Genomic DNA, 26,788 nt, shown 5'->3' with positions numbered 1-26,788 from the left:
ACCATGGCCCCATCCATCTCCACCGGACCGTATGACCAAGCTCCCTGTAGGATCCTTTCTCTGTCTCCATAATAGTGCAAACGACATAGTACATCTCTAGAGGAGGGGGCAGATCTAGGGCCCGACCTTGCGACTCTGTGAATTCTGTCGAAGAGGTAGGTAGCCTCCAAGGGGCGATCAGTGACCCGGTTAAAGATGTTTAAGACCTTAGTACGCAGAAGTTCCTGGGGCCAGTCCTCCGGTATACCCTTGAGTCTGATGTTATTTCTTCTGCCCCTGTTCTCTTGATCATCCAAGAGCAGGGCAAGATCTCTGATGCGGGCATTGGATGACTCACAGTCTCTCTCAATCCTCTCCATTCTGCTCTCCAGGGACTCCTGAGCCTGCTCTGTGGCTTCAATTCTGTCCTCCAGTACCACCATTTCCTCCCTCAGGGCAGACAGCGCCATCTGCTGGGAGGATTCAATTCTAGCCACAACATCCTCCAGATCTTTCTTGCTGGGGAGGGCCAAAATGAGCTCTCTCAGGGCTTGTATGTCCCCCAGTGGGGGGCCAGCATGCATATTGCTTAGTAACACCTGAGGTTCTGTGTGCCCCGTGGGCGGGGGGGGCTCCTGTGTGCAGAGCATGGCCGGTATCCCCGGGTCTGATGATCCCCTCAGGGCCCCCCCCCTATCCACAGCAGCGAGCTGCACGGCAGGCTGAGCAGCCTCCCCCCTCCTCCAGTCCTCTGTACCTGGGCCCGCTCCGTCCAATGCCACCGCCGCCTCCGACCTCCGTTTCTCTGCACTGCTGGTCCCCTGCTCCGCTGCACAGGCTGTGGGAGAATGCCGAGCGGCACCTGGGGAATCCCCCGCTGGAGGACGCCGCGCGCCAGCCGGCGCCATCTTGCTTCGGGCCGCCTGCGGAGGTTCAGAGCCCGGCGCCGTCAGAAACTTTGTGAGGCTCCCCTGGGGTCTCTGACTCGTCCCCGGGGAGGCAGAAGCGGGCGCTACCCCCGGTCTCTTCTTGGGGGCCATCCTGGGTAAGTGGGGGCTGCAGGATTTAGTATATTTAGGCTGTGGGCGCAGGAGCTCTGGGATCCAGCGTCCTCACGCTTCCATGTCAGGACACGCCCCCCTGTGCTGAAGTTTAACTGTTCTGTGATCTATCACTTAACTGGACGCCAAAGGTACAAAGTTTTTTTCTTTTTTGGTGACATGCCTATCATTTTAGTACAATATTGGAGATGCAAGTTTTAAGATTTATATGGTACTGGCATGAATATCACTTTGGGTTCCTTACAACTTTTTTCATTATTCAATTTTTTTTGTTTGAGGATGCAAAATAACAAAAAACAAATACAGTATAAATATTTTAATCTTTTATTAGTTCCGACAATTAAAGGAGTTGTCCGACATAAACTCAAAAAATTTTGTTAAGCTAATCTGTGCTGTATTGTCATATAAAACACCCCTACATTGTTATTTTTTGTTTTCTAACTTTTGTTCCTCTTGAATTCACCCTTTATTCTCTGCAGCTCCTTGTTTACATTCAGCTCCAGCAAACATGACCACTTCCTGTGCAAAACCTGACAGTCAGAGCTCGCACCGCCCGGGCCTCAGTGTCCAGCCTCGCACCCTGCCCGCCCCCTGCACACATTCCCTGTCAGTATTCAGCCTCAGCACTGACCTGTTATCACTACAGCATTGCAAATAACAGCCCCACATCGGGCTCTGCACCGCACACGCACACATATGGCTCTGCACCGCACACATATGGCTCTGCACCGCACACATATGGCTCTGCACCGCACGCGCACACATATGGCTCTGCACCGCACGCGCACACATGGCTCTGCACCGCACGCGCACACATATGGCTCTGCACCGCACGCGCACACATATGGCTCTGCACCACACGCGTACACATATGGCTCTGCACCGCACGCGCACACATATGGCTCTGTACCGCACACATATGGCTCTGCACCGCACACAGACAGGGCACTGCACCGACCCCCCCATCGCCCAATCCCCAATCCCCATAGGGAACACATGTAGGGAGTGCATACTCACCCGTCCTCGGTCCCAGCCGCTCCTGCACGTTCGCGCGCTGTCTGTGCTCTGGCCATATCAGCACAGTAGTGACGTCACCGCTGTGCTGAAGAGAGCACAGACAGCCGGGCAGTGATGAGAAGCTGCGCTCCTTCTCATCAGCACTTTCAAATGTACCGGCATCTGTGATCTGCGATGCCGGTACATTTGAATGTGCGATCCTGAGCAGGGTACCCGGTGCTGGCGCTGACACCATGGCAGCCACCGCCAGGCCCTCCCCCAGGTCACGGACCCCACAGCAGTGCAGGGGGAGGTTGCGGGGAGAGTAAGGGGTGCGGGGGAATATGTGGCAGGGTGCAGGGAAGGGGGCGGTGACTCCACGTACTGTACCTGCCCAGCAGGGAGGCGACATGCTGTTCCAGATTTGCATGTCAACATGGCCCTGCCCATGTTGACATGAAATGACCGGAAGCAGCAAAATCGCGGCAGGAGCGGTCACATGACCACTCTGAGCCGGGGGGGAGGGGCTGACAGCAGGGCAGGTAAGTGGTCTCTATCTACTTACCTGCCCCAATGTAGCCCAATAGAGTAATAAAAAAAAAAGTCAAAAGAAGCCGGATAACCTCTTTAAGCATGAAGCAATAGCAAATATTTTAGTAATTTTGTTTTTTTAGACGTTCCTATTTCTGTTTGGGAATAGTATGATGATTTAAACATATACAGTGAAAGAAATAATTATTTGATCCCTTGCTGATTTTGTAAATTTGCTCACTGACAAAGACATGAACAGGCTAGGTTTATTTTAACAGTGAGAGATAGAATATCCAAAATAAAATCCAGAAAATCACATTGTATAAATTATATAAATGTATTTACATTTTCCAGAGAGAACTAAGTATTTGATCCTTCTGGCAAAGTAGACTTAATACTTGGTGGCAAAACCCTTGTTGGCAAGCACAGCAGTCAGACTTTTTTTGTAGTTGATGATGACGTTTGCGCACATTTCAGGAGGAATGTTGGTCCACTCCTCTTTGGAGATCGTCTCTAAATCATTAAGATTTTGAGGCTGTCACTTGGCAACTTGGAGCTTCAATTCCTCCATGTTTTCTATGGAATTAAGGTCTGGAGACTGGCTAGGCCACTCCATGACCTTAATATGCTTCTTTTTGAGCCACTCCTTTGTTGCTTTGGCTGTATGGTTTGGGTCATTGTCGTGCTGGAAGACCCACCCACGACCCATTTTTAATGTCTTGCCGGAGGGAAGGAGGTTGTCACTTTACGGTGGCTTCATCCATTGTCCCATTGATGTGGTGAAGTAGTCCTGGGCCCTTAGCAGAAAAACACCCCCGAAACATAATGTTTTCACCTCTATGCTTGACAGTGGGGACAGTGTTTTTTGGGTCATAGACAGCATTTCTCTTCCTCCAAATACAGCGAGTTGAGTTAAGGCCAAAGAGCTCAATTTTTGTCTCATCTGACTACAGCACCTTCTCCTAATCATTCTCAGAATCATCCTGGTGTTCATTATTAATTATTATTATTATTATACACATATACAAGTTACAATAGACAGACTAGTACAGAGGGGAGAGGGCATTCATTGGCAAACTTCAGACAGGACAGCTGCATATATGCCTTCTTGAGCAGTGGGACTTTGTGGGCACTACAGGATTTTAATCCATTACGGTGTAATGTGCTACCAATGGTTTTCTTGGTGACAGTGGTCCCAGCTGTCTTGAGATCATTAACAAGTTGCACCCGTGTAGTTTTAGGCTGATCTCTCACCTTCCTCATGATCCTGGAGACCCCACGAGGTGAGATTTTGCATGGTGCCCTAGATCGATGTCGATTGACAGTCATTTTGTATTTCTTCCATTTTCTTACTATTGAACCAACAGTTGTCTCCTTCTCAACCACCATCTTACTTATTGTTTTGTAGCCCATTCCAGCCTTGTACAGGTCTATGATCTTGTCCCTGACATCCTTAGAAAGCTCTTTGGTCTTGCCCATGTTGTAGAGGTTAGAGTCTGATTGATTAATTGAGTGTGTAGACAGGAGTCTTTTATACAAGTGACAATTTAAGACAGCTGTCTTTAATGCAGGTAATGAGTTGATTAGGAACGTCTAAAGGCCCAGTCACTCTAAACAACTTACCAGCGATCCCAACAACGATACAACCTGATAGGGATTGCTGGTAAGTTGCTAGGAGGTCGCTGGTGAGATGTCACACTAGCGACGCTCCAGCGATCCCACCAGCAACCTGACCTGGCAGGGATCACTGGAGCGTCGCTACACGGGTTGCTGGTGAGCTGTCACACAGGCAGATCTCACCAGCAACCAGTGACCAGCCCCCAGCCAGCAGCGCCGCGTGGAAGAGATGCTGCGCTTGGTAACTAAGGTAAATATCGGGTAACCAACCCGATATTTACCTTGGTTACCAGCGCACACCGCTTAGCGCTGGCTCCCTGCACACCTAGCCACAGTACATATCGGGTTAATTACCCGATGTGTACTCTGCTACGTGTGCAGGCAGCAGGAGGTTAGCCGATGTGTACTGTGGCTAGGAGTGCAGGGAACAGGGAGCCGGCACTGGCAGTGTGAGAGCGGCGGACGCTGGTAACGAAGGTAAATATCGGGTAACCAAGGTAAGGGCTTCTTGGTTACCCAATGTTTACCGTGGTTACCAGCGTCCGCAGAAGCCGACTCCTGCTGCCTGCACATTCAGTTGTTGCTCTCTCGCTGTCACACACAGCGATGTGTGCTTCACAGCGGGAGAGCAACAACTAAAAAATGGCCCAGGACATTCAGCAACAACCAACGACCTCACAGCAGGAGCCAGGTTGTTGCTGGATGTCACACACAGCAACATCGCTAGCAACATCGGTGTTGCGTCACAAAAGTTGTTCCTTAGCAGCGATGTTGCTAGCGATGTTGCTTAGTGTGACGGGGCCTTAAGTGGTCTGTAGGAGCCAGAACTCTTAATGCTTGGTAGGGGATCAAATACTTATTTCTCTCTGCAAAATGCAAATAAATTTATATTATTTATACAATGTGATTTTCTGGATTTTATTTTGGATATTCTATCTCTCAATGTTAAAATTCTAGACTGTTCAAGTCTTTGTCAGTGGGCAAACTTACAAAATCAGCAAGGGATCAAATACTTATTTCCTTCACTGTATATATATATATATATATATATATATATATATACACAGTGCCTACAAGTAGTATTCAACCCCCTGCAGATTTAGCAGGTTTGATAAGATGCAAATAAGTTAGAACCTGCAAACTTCAAACAAGAGCAGGATTTATTAACAGATGCATAAATCTTACAAACCAACAAGTTATGTTGCTCAGTTAAATTTTAATAAATTTTCAACATAAAAGTGTGGGTCAATTATTATTCAACCCCTAGGTTTAATATTTTGTGGAATAACCCTTGTTTGCAATTACAGCTAATAATCGTCTTTTATAAGACCTGATCAGGCCGGCACAAGTCTCTGGAGTTATCTTGGCCCACTCCTCCATGCAGATCTTCTCCAAGCTATCTAGGTTCTTTGGGTGTCTCATGTGGACTTTAATCTTGAGCTCCTTCCACAAGTTTTCAATTGGGTTAAGGTCAGGAGACTGACTAGGCCACTGCAACACCTTGATTTTTTCCCTCTTGAACCAGGCCTTGGTTTTCTTGGCTGTGTGCTTTGGGTCGTTGTCTTGTTGGAAGATGAAATGACGACCCATCTTAAGATCCTTGATGGAGGAGCGGAGGTTCTTGGCCAAAATCTCCAGGTAGGCCGTGCTATCCATCTTCCCATGGATGCGGACCAGATGGCCAGGCCCCTTGGCTGAGAAACAGCCCCACAGCATGATGCTGCCACCACCATGCTTGACTGTAGGGATGGTATTCTTGGGGTCGTATGCAGTGCCATCCAGTCTCCAAACGTGTGTGTGGTTGGCACCAAAGATCTCGATCTTGGTCTCATCAGACCAGAGAACCTTGAACCAGTCTGTCTCAGAGTCTTCCAAGTGATCATGAGCAAACTGTAGACGAGCCTTGACATGACGCTTTGAAAGTAAAGGTACCTTACGGGCTCGTCTGGAACGGAGACCATTGCGGTGGAGTACGTTACTTATGGTATTGACTGAAACCAATGTCCCCACTGCCATGAGATCTTCCCGGAGCTCCTTTCTTGTTGTCCTTGGGTTAGCCTTGACTCTTTGGACAAGCCTGGCCTCGGCACGGGTGGAAACTTTCAAAAGCTGTCCAGGCCGTGGAAGGCTAACAGTAGTTCCATAAGCCTTCCACTTCCGGATGATGCTCCCAACAGTGGAGACAGGTAGGCCCAACTCCTTGGAAAGGGTTTTGTACCCCTTGCCAGCCTTGTGACCCTCCACGATCTTGTCTCTGATGGCCTTGGAATGCTCCTTTGTCTTTCCCATGTTGACCAAGTATGAGTGCTGTTCACAAGTTTGGGGAGGGTCTTAATTAGTCAAAAAAGGCTGGAAAAAGAGATAATTAATCCAAACATGTGAAACTCATTGTTCTTTGTGCCTGAAATACTTCTTAATACTTTAGGGGAACCAAACAGAATTCTTGTGGTTTGAGGGGTTGAATAATAAATGACCCTCTGAATAAACTTTTCACAATTTAAAAAAAAAAAAAAAAAGAAATAACATTCTTTTCTTTGTCGCTCTATTGGGAGACCCAGACAATTGGGTGTATAGGCTATGCCTCCGGAGGCCGCACAAAGTATTACACTCAAAAGTGTTAAGCCCCTCCCCTTCTGCCTATACACCCCCGTGCTCCCACGGGCTCCTCAGTTTTTTGCTTTGTGCGAAGGAGGTCAGACACGCACGCACAGCTCCACAGATTGGTCAGCAGCAGCTGCTGACCATGTCGGATGGAAGAAAAGTGGGCCCATATAGGGCCCCCAGCATGCTCCCTTCTCACCCCACTCTTGTCGGCGGTGTTGTTAAGGTTGAGGTATCCATTGCGGGTACGGAGGCTGGAGCCCACATGCTGTTTTCCTTCCCCGTCCCCCTCAGGGTTCTGGTGGAAGTGGGATCCTATCGGTCTTCAGGCACTGAGACCGTACTTCATCCACAACTCCTGTTGGGCCTGCTGGATAGGAGCCGGGTATCGTTCAGGGACATGGCCCTGCTACTTGGAGGTACTCTGTGTCCCCGTGGGGACCGCGCACAGCAACACTCCAGCTTTGCTGGGTGTGCTAGTGCACCGGGGACCGCGGAGCTGACCGGGTTAATATGTGCCATTACACACTCAACGTTGCTGAGTGTGTTTATGTATAGGGACTGCCGCACTGACCGCCGCTGCCTTGGAAATACTGCGGCGCGGCTGGGACTTGTAGTGCGCCGGGGACTTCCACGCCGGCCGCGCTTTTACGGCGGCCGCGTTTATTACTAGAGTCCCCGGCTTTTTGCGGCCTAGTTTCCTTTCCTCCCGCCCATAGCCCTGACAGGCAGGGGAAGGGCGGGACGCTGCATAGAACGAGCAGCACTGAGGGCTGGAGCATGCTTTGCATACTCCACTCCCCTCACTGTGCACAGTGCAGGCACCAGTTCCCGCTCTTTCTGGGTCACGCCCACGGCTCCCTCCTCTCCTCAGGACGCATTCCTGTCAGCTCCTCGGACGCTTCAGAGGGGGACAAAATCTGGGAGACCCAGGCAGGGACTCTGGTGGCCTCACAACCGCTTTAAGCGGGTGGTAAGCAGCACCTGTGGTGCTAGCCCCATTGTGCAGTAGTGTAACATTATATGTTTATTTTACACTGTATAGTGCACAGTTGATTTCTGGCTATATACCCTATTGTGTTGCTCAGGGAAGATAATAGCATGGCGCCCACGAAAGGCAGGGGTGCCACAACACAGGCTTATTATGTTGCCTGCGCCGCATGTACGACCCCGCTACCGGCAGGTTCCACTGACCCTCATTGTCTGCACTGTTCGGCCCCTGTGGCACTTGCTCAGCCAGAGCCTCTGCTAGGAGGGGCCCAGGGGGAGCCACCTGCTAACACTGATCAGGTGACAGGGACGGAGTTTGCAAAACTCTCTGAGACTATGGCTAAGATACTAGAAGCCTTGCAGTCCAGGCCGGTATCTCAGCACAGGGACTCTGTTGATTCTTTGTTCCCGGGCCCACCTCAGCTGGACCAACAATGTCCTCCCGGGGTATCTCATGGATCCCAAGCTGAGGGTTCTGACACAGACCCCATCCCCAGACCGACTAAGCGAGCTCGCTTTGATTTTCCCTCGACATCATCATATTGTTCAGGGTCTCAGCGAGGGGAATCGCTGGTCGATGACGCGGAAGTAGCTGATCAGGATTCTGATCCTGAGGCCGCTCTCAATTTTGATACTCCAGACGGGGACACAATAGTGAACGACCTTATTGCGTCCATCAATCGTATGTTGGATATTTCTCCCTCAGCTCCTCCGGCGGAGGAGTCGGCTTCCCAGCAGGAGAAATTCCGTTTCAGGTTTCCCAAGCGTACACCGAGTATGTTTCTGGACCACTCTGATTTCAGAGAGGCAGTCCAGAATCACCATGCTTGTCCAGATAAGCGTTTTTCTAAGCGCCTTAAGGATACACGTTATCCCTTTCCTCCTGACGTGGTCATGGGTTGGACTCAGTGTCCCAAGGTGGATCCTCCAATCTCCAGACTGGCAGCTAGATCCATACTTGCAGTGGAAGATGGGGCTTCACTCAAAGATGCCACTGACAGGCAGATGGAGCTCTGGTTGAAATCCATCTATGAAGCTATCGGCGCTTCTTTTGCCCCAGCATTCGCAGCCGTATGGGCGCTACAAGCTATCTCAGCAGGTCAAGCGCAAATTGACGCAGCCACACGCACGTCCGCGCCACAGGTGGCGTCCATAACCACTCAGACGTCGGCATTTGCGTCTTACGCTATTAATGCTATCCTGGACTCTGCGAGCCGTACGGCGGTTGCAGCCGCCAATTCGGTGGTACTCCGCAGGGCCTTGTGGCTACGGGAATGGAAGGCAGATTCTGTTTCCAAAAAGCGCTTAACCAGTTTGCCAATTTCGGGCGAACGATTGTTTGGCGAGCGTTTAGATGAAATCATCAAACAATCCAAGGGAAAGGATACATCCTTACCCCAGCCCAAACCGAACATACCCCAACAGAGGAAGGGGCAGTCGAGGTTTCGGTCCTTTCGGGGCGCGGGCAGGTCCCAATTCTCCTCGTCCAAAAGGCCTCAGAAAGATCAAAGGAACTCTGATGCATGGCGGTCTAAGTCACGTCCTAAACAGACCACCGGAGGTGTCGCTACCAAAGCGGCTTCCTCATGACTTACGGCCTCCTCACTCCGCATCCTCGGTCGGTGGCAGGCTCTCCCGCTTTTGCGACACCTGGCTGCCACGGGGAAAAGACCGTTGGGTGAGAGACATTCTGTCTCACGGTTACAAGATAGAGTTCACCTCTCGTCCCCCGACTCGATTCTTCAGGTCATCCCCGCCTCCCGAGCGAGCCGAGGCTCTTCTGCAGGCGCTGGGCATTCTGAAGGCAGAAGGAGTGGTGGTCCCTGTTCCTCTTCAGCAACAGGGCCACGGTTTTTACTCCAACTTGTTTGTGGTCCCAAAGAAGGACGGGTCTTTTCGACCTGTCCTGGACCTGAAACTTCTCAACAAACACGTAAAGACCAGGCGGTTCCGGATGGAATCCCTCCGCTCCGTCATCGCCTCAATGTCCCAGGGAGATTTCCTTGCATCGATCGATATCAAGGATGCTTATCTCCACGTACCGATTGCTCCAGAGCACCAGCGCTTCTTGCGCTTCGCCATAGGGAACGAACACCTGCAGTTCGTGGCACTGCCGTTCGGCCTGGCAACAGCCCCACGGGTTTTCACCAAGGTTATGGCTACTGTAGTAGCGGTCCTCCACTCTCAGGGTCACTCGGTGATCCCGTACTTGGACGATCTGTTGATCAAGGCACCCTCTCTAGAGGCATGCCAACACAGCCTCGACGCTACCCTGGAGACTCTCCAAAGTTTCGGGTGGATCATCAATTTTCCAAAGTCAAATCTGACACCGGCCCAATCGCTGACATACCTTGGCATGGAGTTTCATACCCTCTCAGCGATAGTGAAGCTTCCGCTGATCAAGCAGCGGTCACTACAGACAGGGGTACAATCTCTCCTTCAAGGTCGGTCACACACCTTGAGACGCCTCATGCACTTCCTGAGGAAGATGGTGGCAGCAATGGAGGCAGTTCTTTTCGCGCAGTTTCACCTGCGTCCTCTTCAATGGGACATCCTTCGCAAATGGGACAGGAAGCCGACGTCCCTCGACAGGAACGTCTCCCTCTCGCAGGCGACCAAAGCTTCCCTTCGGTGGTGGCTTCTTCCCACTTCATTGTCGAAAGGGAAATCCTTCCTACCCCCATCCTGGGAGGTGGTCACGACGGACGCGAGTCTGTCAGGGTGGGGAGCGGTTTTTCTCCACCACAGGGCTCAGGGTACGTGGACCCAGCAAGAGTCCTCGCTTCAGATCAATGTTCTGGAAATACGGGCAGTGTATCTTGCCCTGAAAGCGTTCCAGCAGTGGCTGGAAGGCAAGCAGATCAGAATTCAGTCAGACAATTCCACAGCGGTGGCATACATCAACCACCAAGGCGGCACACGCAGTCGGCAAGCCTTCCAGGAAGTCCCGCGGATTCTACTGTGGGTGGAAGCCACGGCCTCCACCATCTCCGCAGTTCACATTCCAGGCGTGGAAAACTGGGAAGCAGATTATCTCAGTCGCCAGGGCATGGACGCAGGGGAATGGTCCCTTCACCCGGACGTGTTTCAGGAGATCTGTTGCCGCTGGGGGGTGCCGGACGTCGATCTCATGGCGTCCCGGCACAACAACAAGGTACCAGCGTTCATGGCACGGTCTCAAGATCCCAGAGCTCTGGCGGCAGACGCCTTAGTTCAGGATTGGTCGCAGTTTCAGCTCCCGTATGTGTTTCCTCCGCTGGCACTGTTGCCCAGAGTGTTACGCAAGATCAGGGCCGACTGCCGCCGCGTCATCCTCGTCGCTCCAGACTGGCCGAGGCGGTCGTGGTACCCGGATCTGTGGCATCTCACGGTCGGCCAACCGTGGGCACTACCAGACCGACCAGACTTGCTATCTCAAGGGCCGTTTTTCCATCTGAATTCTGCGGCCCTCAACCTGACTGTGTGGCCATTGAGTCCTGGATCCTAGCGTCTTCAGGGTTATCTCAAGACGTCATTGCCACTATGAGACAAGCTAGGAAACCAACGTCCGCCAAGATCTACCACAGGACGTGGAAAATTTTCCTGTCGTGGTGCTCTGCTCAGGGTATTTCTCCCTGGCCTTTTGCTTTGCCCACTTTTCTGTCCTTCCTGCAATCTGGACTGGAAAAGGGTTTGTCGCTCGGCTCCCTTAAGGGACAAGTCTCGGCGCTCTCTGTGTTTTTCCAGAAGCGCCTAGCCAGACTTCCACAGGTACGCACGTTCCTGCAGGGGGTTTGTCACATCGTCCCTCCTTACAAGCGGCCGTTAGAACCCTGGGATCTGAACAGGGTGCTGACGGTTCTTCAGAAACCACCATTCGAGCCAATGAGGGATATTTCTCTCTCACGCCTTTCGCAGAAAGTGGTTTTTCTAGTAGCAGTCACTTCACTTCGGAGAGTGTCTGAGCTAGCAGCGCTGTCATGCAAAGCCCCTTTCCTGGTGTTTCACCAGGACAAGGTGGTTCTGCGTCCGGTTCCGGAATTTCTCCCTAAGGTGGTATCCCCCTTTCATCTCAATCAGGATATCTCCTTACCTTCTTTTTGTCCTCATCCAGTTCACCAATGTGAAAAGGATTTGCACTTGTTAGATCTGGTGAGAGCACTCAGACTCTACATTTCTCGTACGGCGCCCCTGCGCCGCTCGGATGCACTCTTTGTCCTTGTCGCTGGCCAGCGTAAAGGGTCACAGGCTTCCAAATCAACCCTGGCTCGGTGGATCAAGGAGCCAATTATCGAAGCTTACCGTTCGGCTGGGCTTCCGGTTCCCTCAGGGCTGAAGGCCCATTCTACCAGAGCCGTGGGCGTGTCCTGGGCTTTGAGGCACCAGGCTACGGCTCAGCAGGTGTGTCAGGCGGCTACCTGGTCGAGCCTGCACACTTTCACGAAGCACTATCAGGTGCATACCTATGCTTCGGCGAATGCCAGCCTAGGTAGACAAGTCCTTCAGGCGGCGGTTGCCCACCTGTAGGAAGAGGCCGTTTTACGGCTCTCTTACGAGGTATTATTTTACCCACCCAGGGACTGCTTTTGGACGTCCCAATTGTCTGGGTCTCCCAATAGAGCGACAAAGAAGAAGGGAATTTTGTTTACTTACCGTAAATTCCTTTTCTTCTAGCTCTAATTGGGAGACCCAGCACCCGCCCCTGTTTTTTTGTGTACACATGTTGTTCATGTTGAATGGTTTCAGTTCTCCGATATTCCTTCGGATTGAAGTTACTTTAAACCAGTTTATAATTCTTTTTCCTCCTTCTTGCTTTTGCACCAAAACTGAGGAGCCCGTGGGAGCACGGGGGTGTATAGGCAGAAGGGGAGGGGCTTAACACTTTTGAGTGTAATACTTTGTGCGGCCTCCGGAGGCATAGCCTATACACCCAATTGTCTGGGTCTCCCAATTAGAGCTAGAAGAAAAGGAATTTACGGTAAGTAAACAAAATTCCCTTCTTTTGCTGTAGTGCATTTCACACTTCCAGGCTGATCTACAGTCCAAATGTCACAATGCCAAGTTAATTCCGAATGTGTAAACCTGCTAAATCTGCAGGGGGTTGAATACTACTTGTAGGCACTGTATATACACACCATGTGCAGAATTATTAAGCAAGTTGTATTTTAGAGGATTTTTTTATTATTGATCAACAACTATGTTCTCAATCAATCCAAAAGACTCATAAATATCAAAGCTTAATATTTTTGGAAGTTAAAGTGTTTTTTTTTAGATTTGGCTATCTTAGGAGGATATCTGTTTGTGCAGGTAACTATTACTGTGCAGAATTATTAGGCAACTTAATAAAAAACAAATATAATTCCATCTCACTTATTTATTTTCACCAGGTAAACCAATATAACTGCACAAAATTTAGAAATAAACATTTCTGACATGCAAAAACGAAACCCCCCAAAATTAGTGACCAATATAGCCACCTTTCTTTATGATGACACTCAACAGCCTACCATCCATAGATTCTGTCAGTTGCTTGATCTGTTTACGATCAACATTGCGTGCAGCAGCCACCACAGCCTCCCAGACACTGTTCCGAGATGTGTACTGTTTTCCCTCCCTGTAGATCTCACATTTTATGGAGGGACCACAGGTTCTCTATGGGGTTCAGATCAGGTGAACAAGGCGGCCATGTCATTATTTTTTCATCTTTTAGACCTTTACTGGCCAGCCACGCTAAGGAGTAGTTGGATGCATGTGATGGAGCATTGTCCTGTATGAAAATCATGTTTTTCTTGAAAGATACCGACTTTTTTCTGTACCACTGTTTGAAGAAGTTGTCTTCCAGAAACTGGCAGTAGGTCTGGGAGTTGAGCTTCACTCCATCCTCAACCCGAAAAGGTCCCACAAGTTCATCTTTGATGATACCAGGCCATACCAGTACCCCACTTCCACCTTGCTGGCGTCTGAGTCGGAGTGGAGCTCTCTGCTCTTTACTGATCCAGCCTCTGGCCCATCCATCTGCCCCATCAAGAGTCACTCTCATTTCATCAGTCCATAAAACCTTTGAAAAATCAATCTTAAGATATTTCTTGGCCCAGCGTTGACGTTTTATCTTGTTTCTTGTTCAAAGGTGGTCGTTTTTCAGCCTTCCTTACCTTGGCCATGTCCCTGAGTATGGCACACCTTGTGCTTTTTGATACTCCAGTAACGTTGCAGCTCTAAAATATGGCCAAACTGGTGGCAAATGGCATCTTGGCAGCTTCATGCTTGATTTTCCTCAATTGATGGGCAGTTATTTTTATACATATTGTCCTACTCCAAACTGGATAGGCTTGAGAGCCAACTACCAATTAAGTAAATCAGGTGATGTGCATCTCTGTAATGAGGAGGGGTGTGGTGTAATGACATCAACACACTATATAAGGTGTGATTAATTATTAGGCAACTCCTTTCCTTTGGCAAAATTGGTCAGAAGAGAGATTTGACGGGCTCTGAAAAGTCCAAATTGTGAGATGTCTTGCAGAGAGATGCAGCAGTCTTGAAATTGCCAAACTTTTGAAGCGTGATCACCAAACAATCAAGCGTTTCATGGCAAATAGCCAAAAGGGTCGCAAGAAGCTTGTTGGGCAAAAAAGGCGAAAAATAACTGCCCATGAATTGAGGAAAATCAAGTATACGTCAAAAGTTGGCAAAAGGTTGAAAAGGGGCATGAAGAAATGAATGTGATAAAATAAATAATAGTTATCAGGCAAATCTCCTGTGACTTTAGTAGTCCTGACAATCTTGACCTGCTGTGCCAAATACACACACGATCACTGGTAATGTCAATCATTGTCTGCAGCGATCATATGGGCATTATATGCAAGTCATCACTTCCAGACAGTTCACAAAAAGAAACAAAATATATCTCGTATTTGGTTATTTTATCACCTTCTTTGCTTTATGACATTTTTATAAAATCTTGTACAACATCAATCATAGTCTAATTTTAACAACTTTTATAGACAATAATGTAGAACTGAAAAGACAAAGAGGCGCAGATGGTGTCTTACCTGGCGGCACCAGTTAGGAAGTTCAATAATTACAACTTAATTTGGTTGTGTATAGACACAACCACTAAAAAGGCATGTAAACAAAGGCTGGCTGCTACAGAACCCACATTGATAGATGATAAAAGTTAGATAGGAAGGATTAATCCGCACTGCCAAAGAAAGGTGGATCACTGAAGATTGATCAAGTTAAAACATCTGATTTTTATTTTGTACGTGTTTCGAAGTTATTCCAACTCCTTCTTCAGGAAAAAAAATTAGATTACGGATTTTCTCCTGAAGAAGGAGTTGGAATAAATTTGAAATGCATATAAAATAAAAATCAGATGTTTTAACTTGATCGATCTTCAGTGATACTCCTTCCTTTGGCAGTGCAGATTAACAGTTCCTATCTCCTAACTTTTATCAACTTTTGTAGACAGCAACCTGTCTTTTGGTTGACCCAAACAAATTTTTAAAAGAGCTTATGTCATTACTACTCCAAATTATTCACACTACGTACGTATGAGATTGCCAGCGCCAATCTGAGTTGTATTATGTCTGTTTTTCTCCAGCTCTTTTTTCATGGATTGTTCAAAGGCAAGAGCTGCCACTCGAAAAAAGAAATCTCTTACATTTTCACCTATACAATGAAACAAAGCAAAACTGTGTTATCTAAATAACATATATACTACAGTGGTATAAATACTAAATACAGGACATGTGGAAATATTTGCACCTGTTTTTGCTGAAACAGACCAGTATTCAGCCTGCATCTCCACAGCATATTTCAAAGCGTCTCGTTCTGTCCGTTCACATTCTGCTTCTGACTGCAAGAATAAGTAGAATAATGAGGAAAAGAAAGCTTTTTACCTGTGCTAGATTATATAAGTAACACATGCCATCTTGAGTTCCAAGGAAATTTACAGTTTTGAAAAGCGTGCTTAACTACTTAGAGATCATTTCGAGTTTTTTTCCTTAATTTTTTTATCCTCACCTTAAAAGACCCCAAATTTATATTTTTTTGACATATGAGAGATTATTTCCACCGGCTAAATTTTAATGGCGCAATGTAATTTAAAAGCGGCTTACAGATCATGTCCCTATAGAAGTAATAAATATAAAAAATAATTTTATTAAAATCTATGTAAAAACCTACAACATATACATAAATATCTAAAGTGAAATACTGTAGTGCAATAGTGGGCACAGTTCAGGAGATGAGACTATATGCAGCTCTGGCAAAAATTAAGAGCCCACTGCAAAATTTTCAGTTTTTCTGTTTTTTCTCTTTATAGGTATATTTTTGAGTAAAATGTAAATTGTTCTTTTATTCTAGAAACTACTGACATGTCTCCGAATTTCCAAGCAATACATTTTGTATTTATTTTCTGAAAATGAGAAATGGTCAAAATAACAAAAAAAAAATGCACTGCTGTCAGACCTCAAATAGTCCAAAGAAAACAAGTTCATAATCATTTAGAAAAAAAGCAATACTAATGTTTTAACTCAGGAAGAGTTCAGAAATCAATATTTGGTGGAATAACCATGATTTTTAATCACAGCTTTCATGCGTCTTGGCATGCTTTCCACCATTCTTTCACACTGCTTTTGGGTAACCTTATGCCACTCCTAGTGCAAAAATATAAGCAGTTCTTTTTTGATGGCTTGTGACTATCCATCTTAACTCTTGATTAAATTCCAGAGGTTTTCAATGGGGTTCAGGTCTGGAGATTGGGCTGGCCAGGACAGGGATTTGATGTGGTGGTCCTTCATCCACACATTGATTGACCTACCTGTGTGGAATACATAAGCAAGGATGGTTGACCTTAGGGAGATCAACATCCAACACCGCGGTTACACCATCACGTGTTTCTCAACGCAGTGATTCTAGAGCACTGCCCCCTGGGAAATATTCAAAACAAGAAAGCCTGCGGAGACACCATCACATGTTTCTCAACGCTGGCAGGAAACTAGCCAGGTCTTTCACTGGGAAGGAACAACCACGGGAAGGGCAGTCTCCAGTCAAGGAGACCACCTATGCCAAACATGGTATCCATCCACAGACAGCTGTTTCGGGGTATTTTCCCCTCATCAGTGTGGAGTAGGAAACTGGCTAGTGGGAGCATTGTCTAGTAGAAGACTACATAAGCAAGGATGGTTGCTGCGTTTCCACAGGCTTTCTTGTTTTTTAGCTGTGTGGAATGGCGCACTGTCCTGCTGGAAAAACCAGTACTCAGAATTGGGGAACATTGCCTGAGCAGAAGGAAGGAACTGTTTTTCCAGGTTATCCTTGTTTGCTGCTTGATTCGATCCCTGAATCAGTCCCGAGAGAGTGGACCTGGACCCTCAATCCCACCCTCCTCAAGGATCTCACGTGTTTAGCAGCGGTTAAAAAATCTATCAGTGACTTCCTGGAACACCACAGCACTGATGAGACCCCCCTCCCAGTGAAATGAGAGGCCCTTAAGTGTGTAAATCGGGGTACTCTAATACAGCAGGGCTTTAGGATTAAGAAGGATAACAGGTTTAACATAGAGCGCCTGTCGCTTTTCATCCAATGCCTTGAGTTGGAGCATAAGCAGGATGGGGACCCTCATGTGCTTGCAGATCTGATCAATGCCAGAACCGACTTCAAAGTGCTTCTAGATAAGGCCCTGCCTCTTTATCGGGACAGAACCCGGTTATACTTTTATGAGTACTCTAACAAACCGGGAAGAGCATTGGCCAGGTTCCTGCACCCTGGTGTACCCACCGAATTTGTGCCCACGATTCCAAGGCCTTCTGGGGAATTGGTATACAAATCGGAAGAGATCTTAGATGCCTTCTGAGAATATTACAACTCCCTATATACTCTCAGAGGCTTGTTGGTGGATATGATTCCAGCAGACTCCTATGTGGCTGATACTCCTTTGCCCCCCATACCGGATCTTGAGGCTTCGGCCCTGGATGACCCATTTACGGATCAGGAAGTTGCTGAAACTTTAAAGGCATTGGCAAGTGGGAAAACTCCCGGGCCGGACGGCTTCCCTGCCAATTTCTATAATTTCTACAATTTCTATAAAACCTTTCAGGCTGAGTTAGTTCCGTTCCTATGTAAAACCTTTAATGCGGTCTCTCTAGATTGCCCCTTTACTCTCCAGACCATGTCGGCCACTATCACTGTTATCCCAAAACCAGGCAAAAACCATACCCTTTACTCTAATTATCGCCCAATTTCATTAATCAATGTAGATGTGAAAATCTTTGCCAAACAAATTGCTAACTGCCTTGGCCCCCTCCTTCCCAATTCCATCCATAACGATCAGATTGGCTTTATACAACATCGGGAAGTCCGAGATAATACTAATAAAACCTTCCTAATCACATCCTATCTTCGAAAGCATCATATCCCAGCATGTCTTCTCTCAATCGACGCCAAGGCTTTTGACCGGCTAAATTGCGTCTTTCTTCGGTCGGCTTTAATCCAGCTACGTATCAAAGAACTCATGCATAATAGAATAATGGGCCTATTCCTTCACCCCATGGTAAGAATCAGAGTTAATAACACCTTGCCCCCCTCTTTTTCAATAGCTAACGGAATACGGCAGGGATGTTTTCTTACCCCCTTTTATATATATATATATAGCGATGAAACATCTTGCAGTAGCCATCCGTAAATCACTCGACATTACTGGACCAAGTATAAGTGGGAAGCGTGTTAAATTGGCACTCTATGCAGATGATCTTTTGCTATTCCTATCTAACCCAACTGTTGCCTTCCCAGCTCTAATAAAAGAATTTGAGAGGTTTGGAGGTATGTCCAACTTTAAAGTTAATTGTTATAAAGTCGGAGGCACTTAAGGTTTCCTTATCCAACACTATGGTTGCCTCCCTTCAAAGCTCCTTCCCATTTAAGTGGAAGTCGAGGGCCATCAAGTACATGGGGGTCTGGGTGCCCACTAATCCAGCCGACACCTTCTCTCTTAAATACTCGACTCTACACCAGAGCACTCTCTTGGACTTGAAGTCTACTTAAGGATTTAAAGTCCTACAATGAGGCCCAGCTGTGTTGGTTCAGAATAATAAACGCTATAAACAAGATATTATTGAGCGGTTCTGCTGGTGTTTTAATGAATCTTCTAAACAGTGGGTGTTGATTGAGCGGTTGGTTTCCCCGTCGCCTCCCTCCTCTTTACCCTGGACTTCCCCGCCTCTCCGCCCCTCTTAATACAGATCTCCAGCCTCTTACTCAGTCCTTTCTGTTCTGGGACAGGTTTCCCAGGAGAGGATACTTGATCGCGAGGTATGGTCCAGATCGCCTCTCTTTGATAATCCGGCCTTCTCACCTGTGATGGGGAAGGAATCGTTCTTGAGCTGGCACTCTTCGAATCTGGTCGGGCTGGGACAGGTGGTGGAGTGTCTTTCTAGAGCTTCAGATTTTATGACCTTGCGTGGGACCTATCCGGGAATTCCCCTTTTGTGGTGGGAGTATCTCCAACTACGGACTTTCGTTTAAGGGTGGCTGACACTGGGACTGATTGATAAAACAAAGACAGACCTTCTCAGCTCAGAAGTTATTCTTTAACTTCTAGTGTCCTTATTTTAACCCCTTCAGTCCCGAGGCACTTTCCGTTTTTGCGTTTTTGTTTTTTGCTCCCCTTCTTCCGAGAGCCGTAACTTTTTTATTTTTCCGTCAATCTTGCCATATGAGGGCTTATTTTTTGCGGGACAAGTTGTACTTTTAAATGAAACCATAAGTTTTACCATATGGTATACTGTAAAACAGCAAAAAAATTCCAAATGCAGAAAAATTGCAAAAAAAGTGCGATGGCACAATAGTTTTTGGAATGTTTTATTCACGGTGTTCACTATATGGTAAAACTGATGTGTGGGTATGATGCCTGAGGTCGGTGCGAGTTTGTAGACACCAAACATGTATAGGTTTACTTGTATCTAAGGGGTTAAAAAAAAAATCACAAGTTTGTCCAATAAAAGTGGCGCACGTTTTGCGCCATTTTCCGAAACACGTAGCGTTCTTATTTTTTGGGATCTATGGCTCAGTGACGGCTTATTTTTTGCGTCTCGAGCTGACGTTTCTAATGGTACCATTTTTGCGCAGATGCTACGTTTTGATCGCCTGTTATTGCATTTTGCGTAAAACTTGCGGCGACCAAAAAACGTAATTTTGGCGTTTGGAATTTTTTTGCCACTACGCCGTTTACCAATCAGATTAATTGATTTTATATTTTGATAAATCGGGCATTTCTGAATGCGGCGATACCAAATATGTGTATATTTATCTATTTTTTAACCCTTTAATTTTCAATGGGGGGAAAGGGGGTGATTTGAACTTTTAGGTTTTTTGTTTTTTTGTTTGTTTTTTTTAAAACTTTTTTTTTTTATTTTACTAGTCCCCCTAGGGGGCTATAGCGATCAGCAATCCGATCGCTATTATCTATCTGCTGATCACAGCTATACAGCTGTAAACAGCAGATACAGTCACTTTGTTTTTCCCTCTGCTCTCGGCTGAGGGAAAACGAAAGTGAAACATCATAGCTGCAGGCGTCATCACATGACCCTGTGCTACGATGGCAACCACCGATATTCACGTGATCACGCACGTGACTTCCGGTGGGGGCGGCGGTAAGTAAAAAACATGGCCGCGCGCATTTAGATCTTGCTGCCAGACTTTGGCAGCAAGATTTAAGGGGTTAATGGCCGCGGGTGGAAGCGATTCCACCCGCGGCTAGCAGGCACACATCTGAGCTGTTGAAAACAGCTGATATGTGTGCCGACCGCCGCGGCCTGCCCGCGGGAGGAGGCGGGGCTTAACGGGACACGCTCCATGACGGATATATCCGTCCATGGTCGTGAAGGGGTTAAGTAGGTAAAAAATGTGATGTGATGATCTACAATATACTGTGACATATGTAAAAATAAAACCTACTCAAAATATTTCTAGCAATAAACCTTATATTATATCTGTAAAGTTATCTTATAAAATTAAGCTGTAAGCATGATTCTCATATGTATAAAGGTTTCTGGATTATGGGTGGTAACAATCTCCAAATGTATGAACAGCTTTAGGTAACTGAAGGACACTACAGTTAATCTCTCACCCACAGTGGAAAAAAAAACAACAAAAAAAACCAAAAAGAGAGATATGAAACTGCACGGCATATGCATTGCTGTATGTGTAGTCGGGAAGGATTTTTTCCCTTTAAACGGGACAATCATCATCTGCCCCATGATGTTTTTGTCTTCCTCTGGATCAACGTGTTAGGTTATAGGATGAACTCGATGTACTTATGTCTATCTTCAATCTTCAAAATATGAAATTGTGAAAGATAAGAAAGACTATGAGCCAATTCATTACTGCATGAGCTCATTTTTTTTAGTGTTTTATCCTGTTTAATTATCTTTTAACCCATCCTCGATATAGCCAATTTCCATTTATTCCTCCTTTTCTTCCAAGATCCATATTGTTTTTTCTGTCTACCTAGACATTTAAGAGCATGTTTTTTTAAACTTATTTTGCCACATAGTATACTTGAAAACGGGGAAAAAAAATCCAAGTGCGGTGAAATTGTGGAACATCCACCCCCCCTTCCGCAATTTTGTTGTTGTTTTTGTGCATTGTTTTTTATGGCATACATCGCATGATAAAAAGGACCTGCGATATAATTCTTCTCGTTATTATGATTATAGCAATACCAAACTTGTCACTTTTTTAGAATTTTAAAAGGTGAAAAAAAATTCAGAAATTTGACATAAAAAATAAATTTTTGATTGTATTACCATTTTCCGAGATGGGTTAATACTTTAAATTTCTTTGTCGCTCTATTGGGAGACCCAGACAATTGGTGTATAGCTACTGCCTCCGGAGGCCACACAAAGTATTACACTTAAAAGTGTAAGGCCCCTCCCCTTCTGCCTATACACCCCCCGTGGGATCACGGGCTCCTCAGTTTTCATGCTTTGTGCGAAGGAGGTCAGACATCCACGCATAGCTCCACTGTTTAGTCAGCAGCAGCTGCTGACTATGTCGGATGGAAGAAAAGAGGGCCCATACTAGGGCCCCCAGCATGCTCCCTTCTCACCCCACTTTTGTCGGCGGTGTTTGTTAAGGTTGAGGTACCCATTGCGGGTACGGAGGCTGGAGCCCACATGCTGCTTTCCTTCCCCATCCCCTTAGGGCTCTGGGTGAAGTGGGATCTTATCGGTCTCCAGGCACTGAGGCCGTGCTCCATCCACAGCCCCTGGGAATCTGCTGGACATGGAGCTGAGTATCCTCAGGGACATGGCCCTGCTACGTTGAGGTACTCTGTGTCCCCATAAAGGGGACCGCGCACAGACACACGGCAGCACTGCTGGGTGTGTTAGTGCGCCAGGGATGGCGGCGCTGCCCGCACTGGTGCCATCGCACACTACAGCGTGCTGGGTGTGTTAGAGTATTGAGGGACTGCCGCGCTAACCGCCGCTGCCATTTTTATCTCAGGCGCGGCTGGGACTTGTGGTGCGCCGGGGACTTCCGCGCCGACCAGGGCTTATATGCCGGGCCGCGCTTATCACTCTAGTCCCCGGCTTTTGCGGCCTACTCTCACTTCGTTACCGCCCACTGGCCTGCCAGTCAGGGTAAGGGCGTGACGCTGCACAGCACGGCAGCGCTGAGAGATGGAGCATGCTTTGCATACTCCACCCCTCTCACTGTACACAGTGTGAAACCGGATTCCCGCACTTTCTGGGGCACGCCCACGGCCTCCTCCTCTACACAGGACGCCGGCAGCCATTCATGTCAGTTTTTTCTGTGACTGAGAAAAGAGACAAGTTTGGGAAGACCCTGGCAGGGATTCTGGTGGTCACACAACCGCTGTGACCGGGCGGTAAGCAGCACCTGTGGTGCTGACCCCACTAGTGCCGAAATGCACATATAGATATATGCTTGTACGCTATACATTGCACTGTTCGGTCGCACTTTTGTATTTTGGCTATATACCCTCCTTGATGGTTCGGGGGAGATAACAGCATATCGTCTGTGAAAAACAAGGGTGCAGAAGCACAGGTTTTTCTATGCAGCCTGTACAGCATGTACGGCTATACTGCCGGCAGGTTCCACGGACCCCAATTGTATGCAATGCACGGCCCTTGTGGAACTTACTCAGCCGGAGTCTCTGCTAATGGTCCAGGTGATGGGGACGGAGTTTGCAGTATTTACTTCAGACTTTCTGAGACTATGGCTAACATACTAGAAGCCTTGCAGTCCAGACCGGTCCCTCAGACCATGGGCTCTGTTGATTCATTGCCCCTGGTCCCCCCCCCCCAGTTGGTACAACAAGGTGCTCCTGGAGTGTCTCAGGGATCCCAGGGTGAGGGGTCTGACTCGGACCGCAGTCCCAGACCCCCTAAGCGACCTCGCTGGGAGCATCCCTCGACGTCACCGCATCATTCAGGGTCTCAGCATGGGGACTCTCTCTATGATAAGGCGGAGGTATCTGATCAGGATTCTGATCCTGAGAACGTTCTCTACCTGGATACACCTGATTGTGACACCGTAGTGAACGATCTTACAGCGTCCATCAATCATATGTTGGTTATTTCTCCCTCAGCTCCTACGCCTGAGGAGTCAGCTTCTCAGCAAGAGAAGTTCTGTTTCAGGTTCCCCAAGCGTACATTGAGTACGCTTTCTGGATCACTCTGACTTCAGGGAGGCAGTCCAGAACCACCAGGCTTGTCCAGATATCGTTTTTTCAAAACGCCTTAAGGATACACGTTATCTCTTCCCTTTTGACGTTGTCAAGGGCTGGGTTCAGTGTTCCAATGTGGACCTCCTATCTCCAGCGGCTAAATCCTTAGTTGCAGTGGAAGATATGGCTTCACTCAAAGATGCCACTGACAGACAGATGGAGCTCTGGTTGAAATCCATCTATGAAGCTATTGCCGTGTCTTTGCTCCAGCTTTCGCAGCCGTCTGGGCGCTCCAAGCGGTCTCAGCGGCTCAAGCGCAAATTGAGGCAGTCACACGTATGTCTGCGTCGCAGGCTGCGTCTTTAACGTCTCAAACGTCAGCGTTTGCGTCATACGCCATTAATGCTGTCCTGGACTCGGCGAGCCGGAAGGCGGTTGCGTCCGACAATTCAGTGGTAATACGCAGAGCCTTGTGGTTGTGGGAATGGAAGGCAGATTCTGCTTCCAAAAAAGTGCCTAACCAGTTTGCCATTCTCTGGCGACCGCTTGTTTGGTGAGCGACTGGATGAAATCATCAAACAATCCAAGGGAAAGGATACATCCTTTCCTCAGGCTAAACCGATCATACCCCAACAGAGGAGGGGACAGTCGAGGTTTCGGTCCTTGCGGGGCGCAGGCAGGTCCAATTCTCCTCGTCCAAAAGGCCTCAGAAGGATCAGAGGAACTCCGACGCGTAGCGGTCTAAATCACGCCCTAAAAAGACCGCCGGAGGCGCCGCTACCAAGGCGGCTTCCTCATGACTTACGGCCTCCTCACACCACATCCTCGGTCGGTGGCAGGCTCTCCCGCTTTTGCGACACCTGGCTGCCACAAGTAAAAGACCGTTGGGTGAGAGACATTTTGTCTCACGGTTACAGGATAGAGTTCAGCTCTCGTCCTCCGACTCGATTCTTCAGAACATCTCCGCCTCCCGAGCGAGCCAAGGCTCTGCTGCAGGCGGTGGGCATTCTGAAGGCAGAAGGAGTGGTGGTCCCGGTTCCTCTTCAGCAACAGGGTCACGGTTTCTACTCCAACCTGTTTGTGGTTCCAAAGAAGGACAGGTCCTTCTGTCCTGTTTTGGACCTAAAACTGCTCAACAAACACGTAAGGGCCAGGCGGTTCCGGATGGAATAACTCCGCTCCGTCATCGCCTCAATGTCCCAAGGAGATTTCCTAGCATCGATCGATATCAGGATGCTTATCTCCACGTACCAATTGCTCCTGAGCATCAGCGCTTCTTGCGCTTCGCCATAGGAGACGAACACCTTCAGTTCGCGGCACTGCCGTTCGGCCTGGCGACAGCCCCAAGGGTTTTCACCAAGGTCATGGCTACAGTAGTTGCGGTCCTCCACTCTCAGGGTCACTCAGTGATACCCTACTTAGACGATCTGCTGGTCAAGGCACCCTCTCAAGAGGCATGCCAACACAGCCTCAACGTTACTCTGGAGATTCTACAGAGTTTCAGGTGGATCATCAATTTTCCAAAGTCAAATCTGACACTGGTCCAATCGCTGACTTATCTTGGCATGGAGTTTCTTACTCTTCCAGCGATAGTGAAGCTTCTGCTGGACAAACAGCATTCACTACAGACAGGGGTACAATCACTCCTTCAAGGTCGGTCACACCCCTTGAGGCGCCTCATGCACTTCCTGGGGAAGATGGTGGCAGCAATGGAAGCAGTCCCTTTCGCGCAGTTTCACCTGCGTCCTCTTCAATGGGACATCCTACGCAAGTGGGACAGGATGCCGACGTCCCTAGACAGGAACGTCTCCCTCTCTCAAGCAACCAAAGCTTCCCTTCGGTGGTGGCTTCTTCCCACCTCATTATCGAAAGGGAAATCTTGCCTAACCCCGTCCTGGGCGGTGGTCACGACGGACGCGAGTCTGTCAGGGTGGGGAGCGATCTTTCTCCACCACAGGGCTCAGGGTACGTGGACTCAGCAAGAGTCCTCACTTCAGATCAATGTTCTGGAGATCAGGGCAGTGTATCTTGCCCTAAAAGCGTTCCAGCAGTGGCTGGAAGGCAGGCAGATCCGAATTCAGTCGGACAACTCCACAGCGGTGGTTTACATCAACCACCAAGGTGGGACACGCAGTCGGCGAGCCTTCCAGGAAGTCCGGCGGATTCTGCTGTGGGTGGAAGCCACAGCACCCACCATATCTGCAGTTCACATCCCGAGCGTAGAAAACTGGGAAGCAGACTTTCTCAGTCGCCAGGGCATGGATGCAGGGGAATGGTCCCTTCACCCGGACGTGTTTCAGGAGATCTGTTGCCGCTGGGGGATGCCGGACGTCGACCTAATGGCGTCTCAGCACAACAACAAGGTCCCGGCATTCATGGCGCGGTCTCATGATCACAGAGCTCTGGCGGCAGACGCCTTCGTTCAGGATTGGTCGCAGTTTCAACTCCCTTATGCGTTCCCTCCTCTGGCACTGTTGCCCAGAGTGTTACGCAAGATCAGGTCCGACTGCCGCCGCGCCATCCTCGTCGCTCCAAAATGGCCAACGAGGTCGTGGTACCCGGATCTGTGGCATCTCACGGTAGGCCAACCGGGGGAACTATCAGACCGACCAGACTTGCTGTCTCAAGGGTCGTTTTTTCCTTCTGAATTCTGCGACCCTCAACCTGACTGTGTGGCCATTGAGTCCTGGATCCTAGCATCTGCAGGGTTATCTCAAGGGGTCATTACCACTATGAGACAGGCCAGAAAACACACATCTGCCAAGATCTACCACAGAACGTGGAAGATATTCTTATCTTGGTCCTCTGCTCAGGGAGTTTCTCCCTGGCCAATTGCCTTGCCTACTTTCTTTCCTTCCTGCAATTCGGTTGGAAAAAGGTTTGTCGCTCGGTTCCCTTAAGGGACAAATCTCAGCGCTCTCTGTATTTTTTTCAGAAGCGCCTAGCAAGACTACCTCAGGTACGCACGTTCCTGCAGGGGGTTTGCCAATTAGTCCTTCCTTACAAACGACTGTTAGAACCCTGTGATTTGAACAGGGTGCTGATGGTTCTGCAGAAACCACCATTCGAGCCTATGAGGGATTTTTCTCTCTCACGCCTTTCGCAGAAAGTGGTTTTCCTAGGGGCAGTCACTTCACTTCGGAGAGTGTCTGTCGGGGCAGCATTGTCGTGCAAAGTCCCCTTCCCGGTGTCTCACCAGGTCAAGGGGTTCTGCGTCCGGTTCCGGAATTTCTCCCTAAGGTGGAATCCCCCCTTTCATCTCAATCAGGGTATCCGTACCCTCTGTTTGTCTTCATCCAGTTCACCAATGTGAAAAGGATTTGCACTTGATTAGATCTGGTGA

General features: G+C 48.2%; 1 protein-coding gene across 1 annotated transcript in view; it reads right to left on the bottom strand.

Annotated features, from left to right (window-relative positions):
* Window positions 1–26,788, bottom strand: part of RAB36 (RAB36, member RAS oncogene family) — a 63,690-nt gene that overhangs the window by 8,004 nt on the left and 28,898 nt on the right. Inside the window, exons 8-9 of the mRNA XM_075320747.1 lie at window positions 15,519–15,609; window positions 15,303–15,422 (exon numbers count right to left, since the gene is read on the bottom strand). Coding sequence (XP_075176862.1) covers window positions 15,303–15,422; window positions 15,519–15,609 — 211 coding nt within the window. The remainder of the gene's footprint in view (window positions 1–15,302; window positions 15,423–15,518; window positions 15,610–26,788) is intronic.

Source organism: Anomaloglossus baeobatrachus, chromosome 1 (assembly GCF_048569485.1).
Source record: "Anomaloglossus baeobatrachus isolate aAnoBae1 chromosome 1, aAnoBae1.hap1, whole genome shotgun sequence".
NCBI lineage: Eukaryota > Metazoa > Chordata > Amphibia > Anura > Aromobatidae > Anomaloglossus > Anomaloglossus baeobatrachus.
Note: the sequence above shows the minus strand (reverse complement) of the source record. Positions and strands in the feature narration are given on the sequence as shown.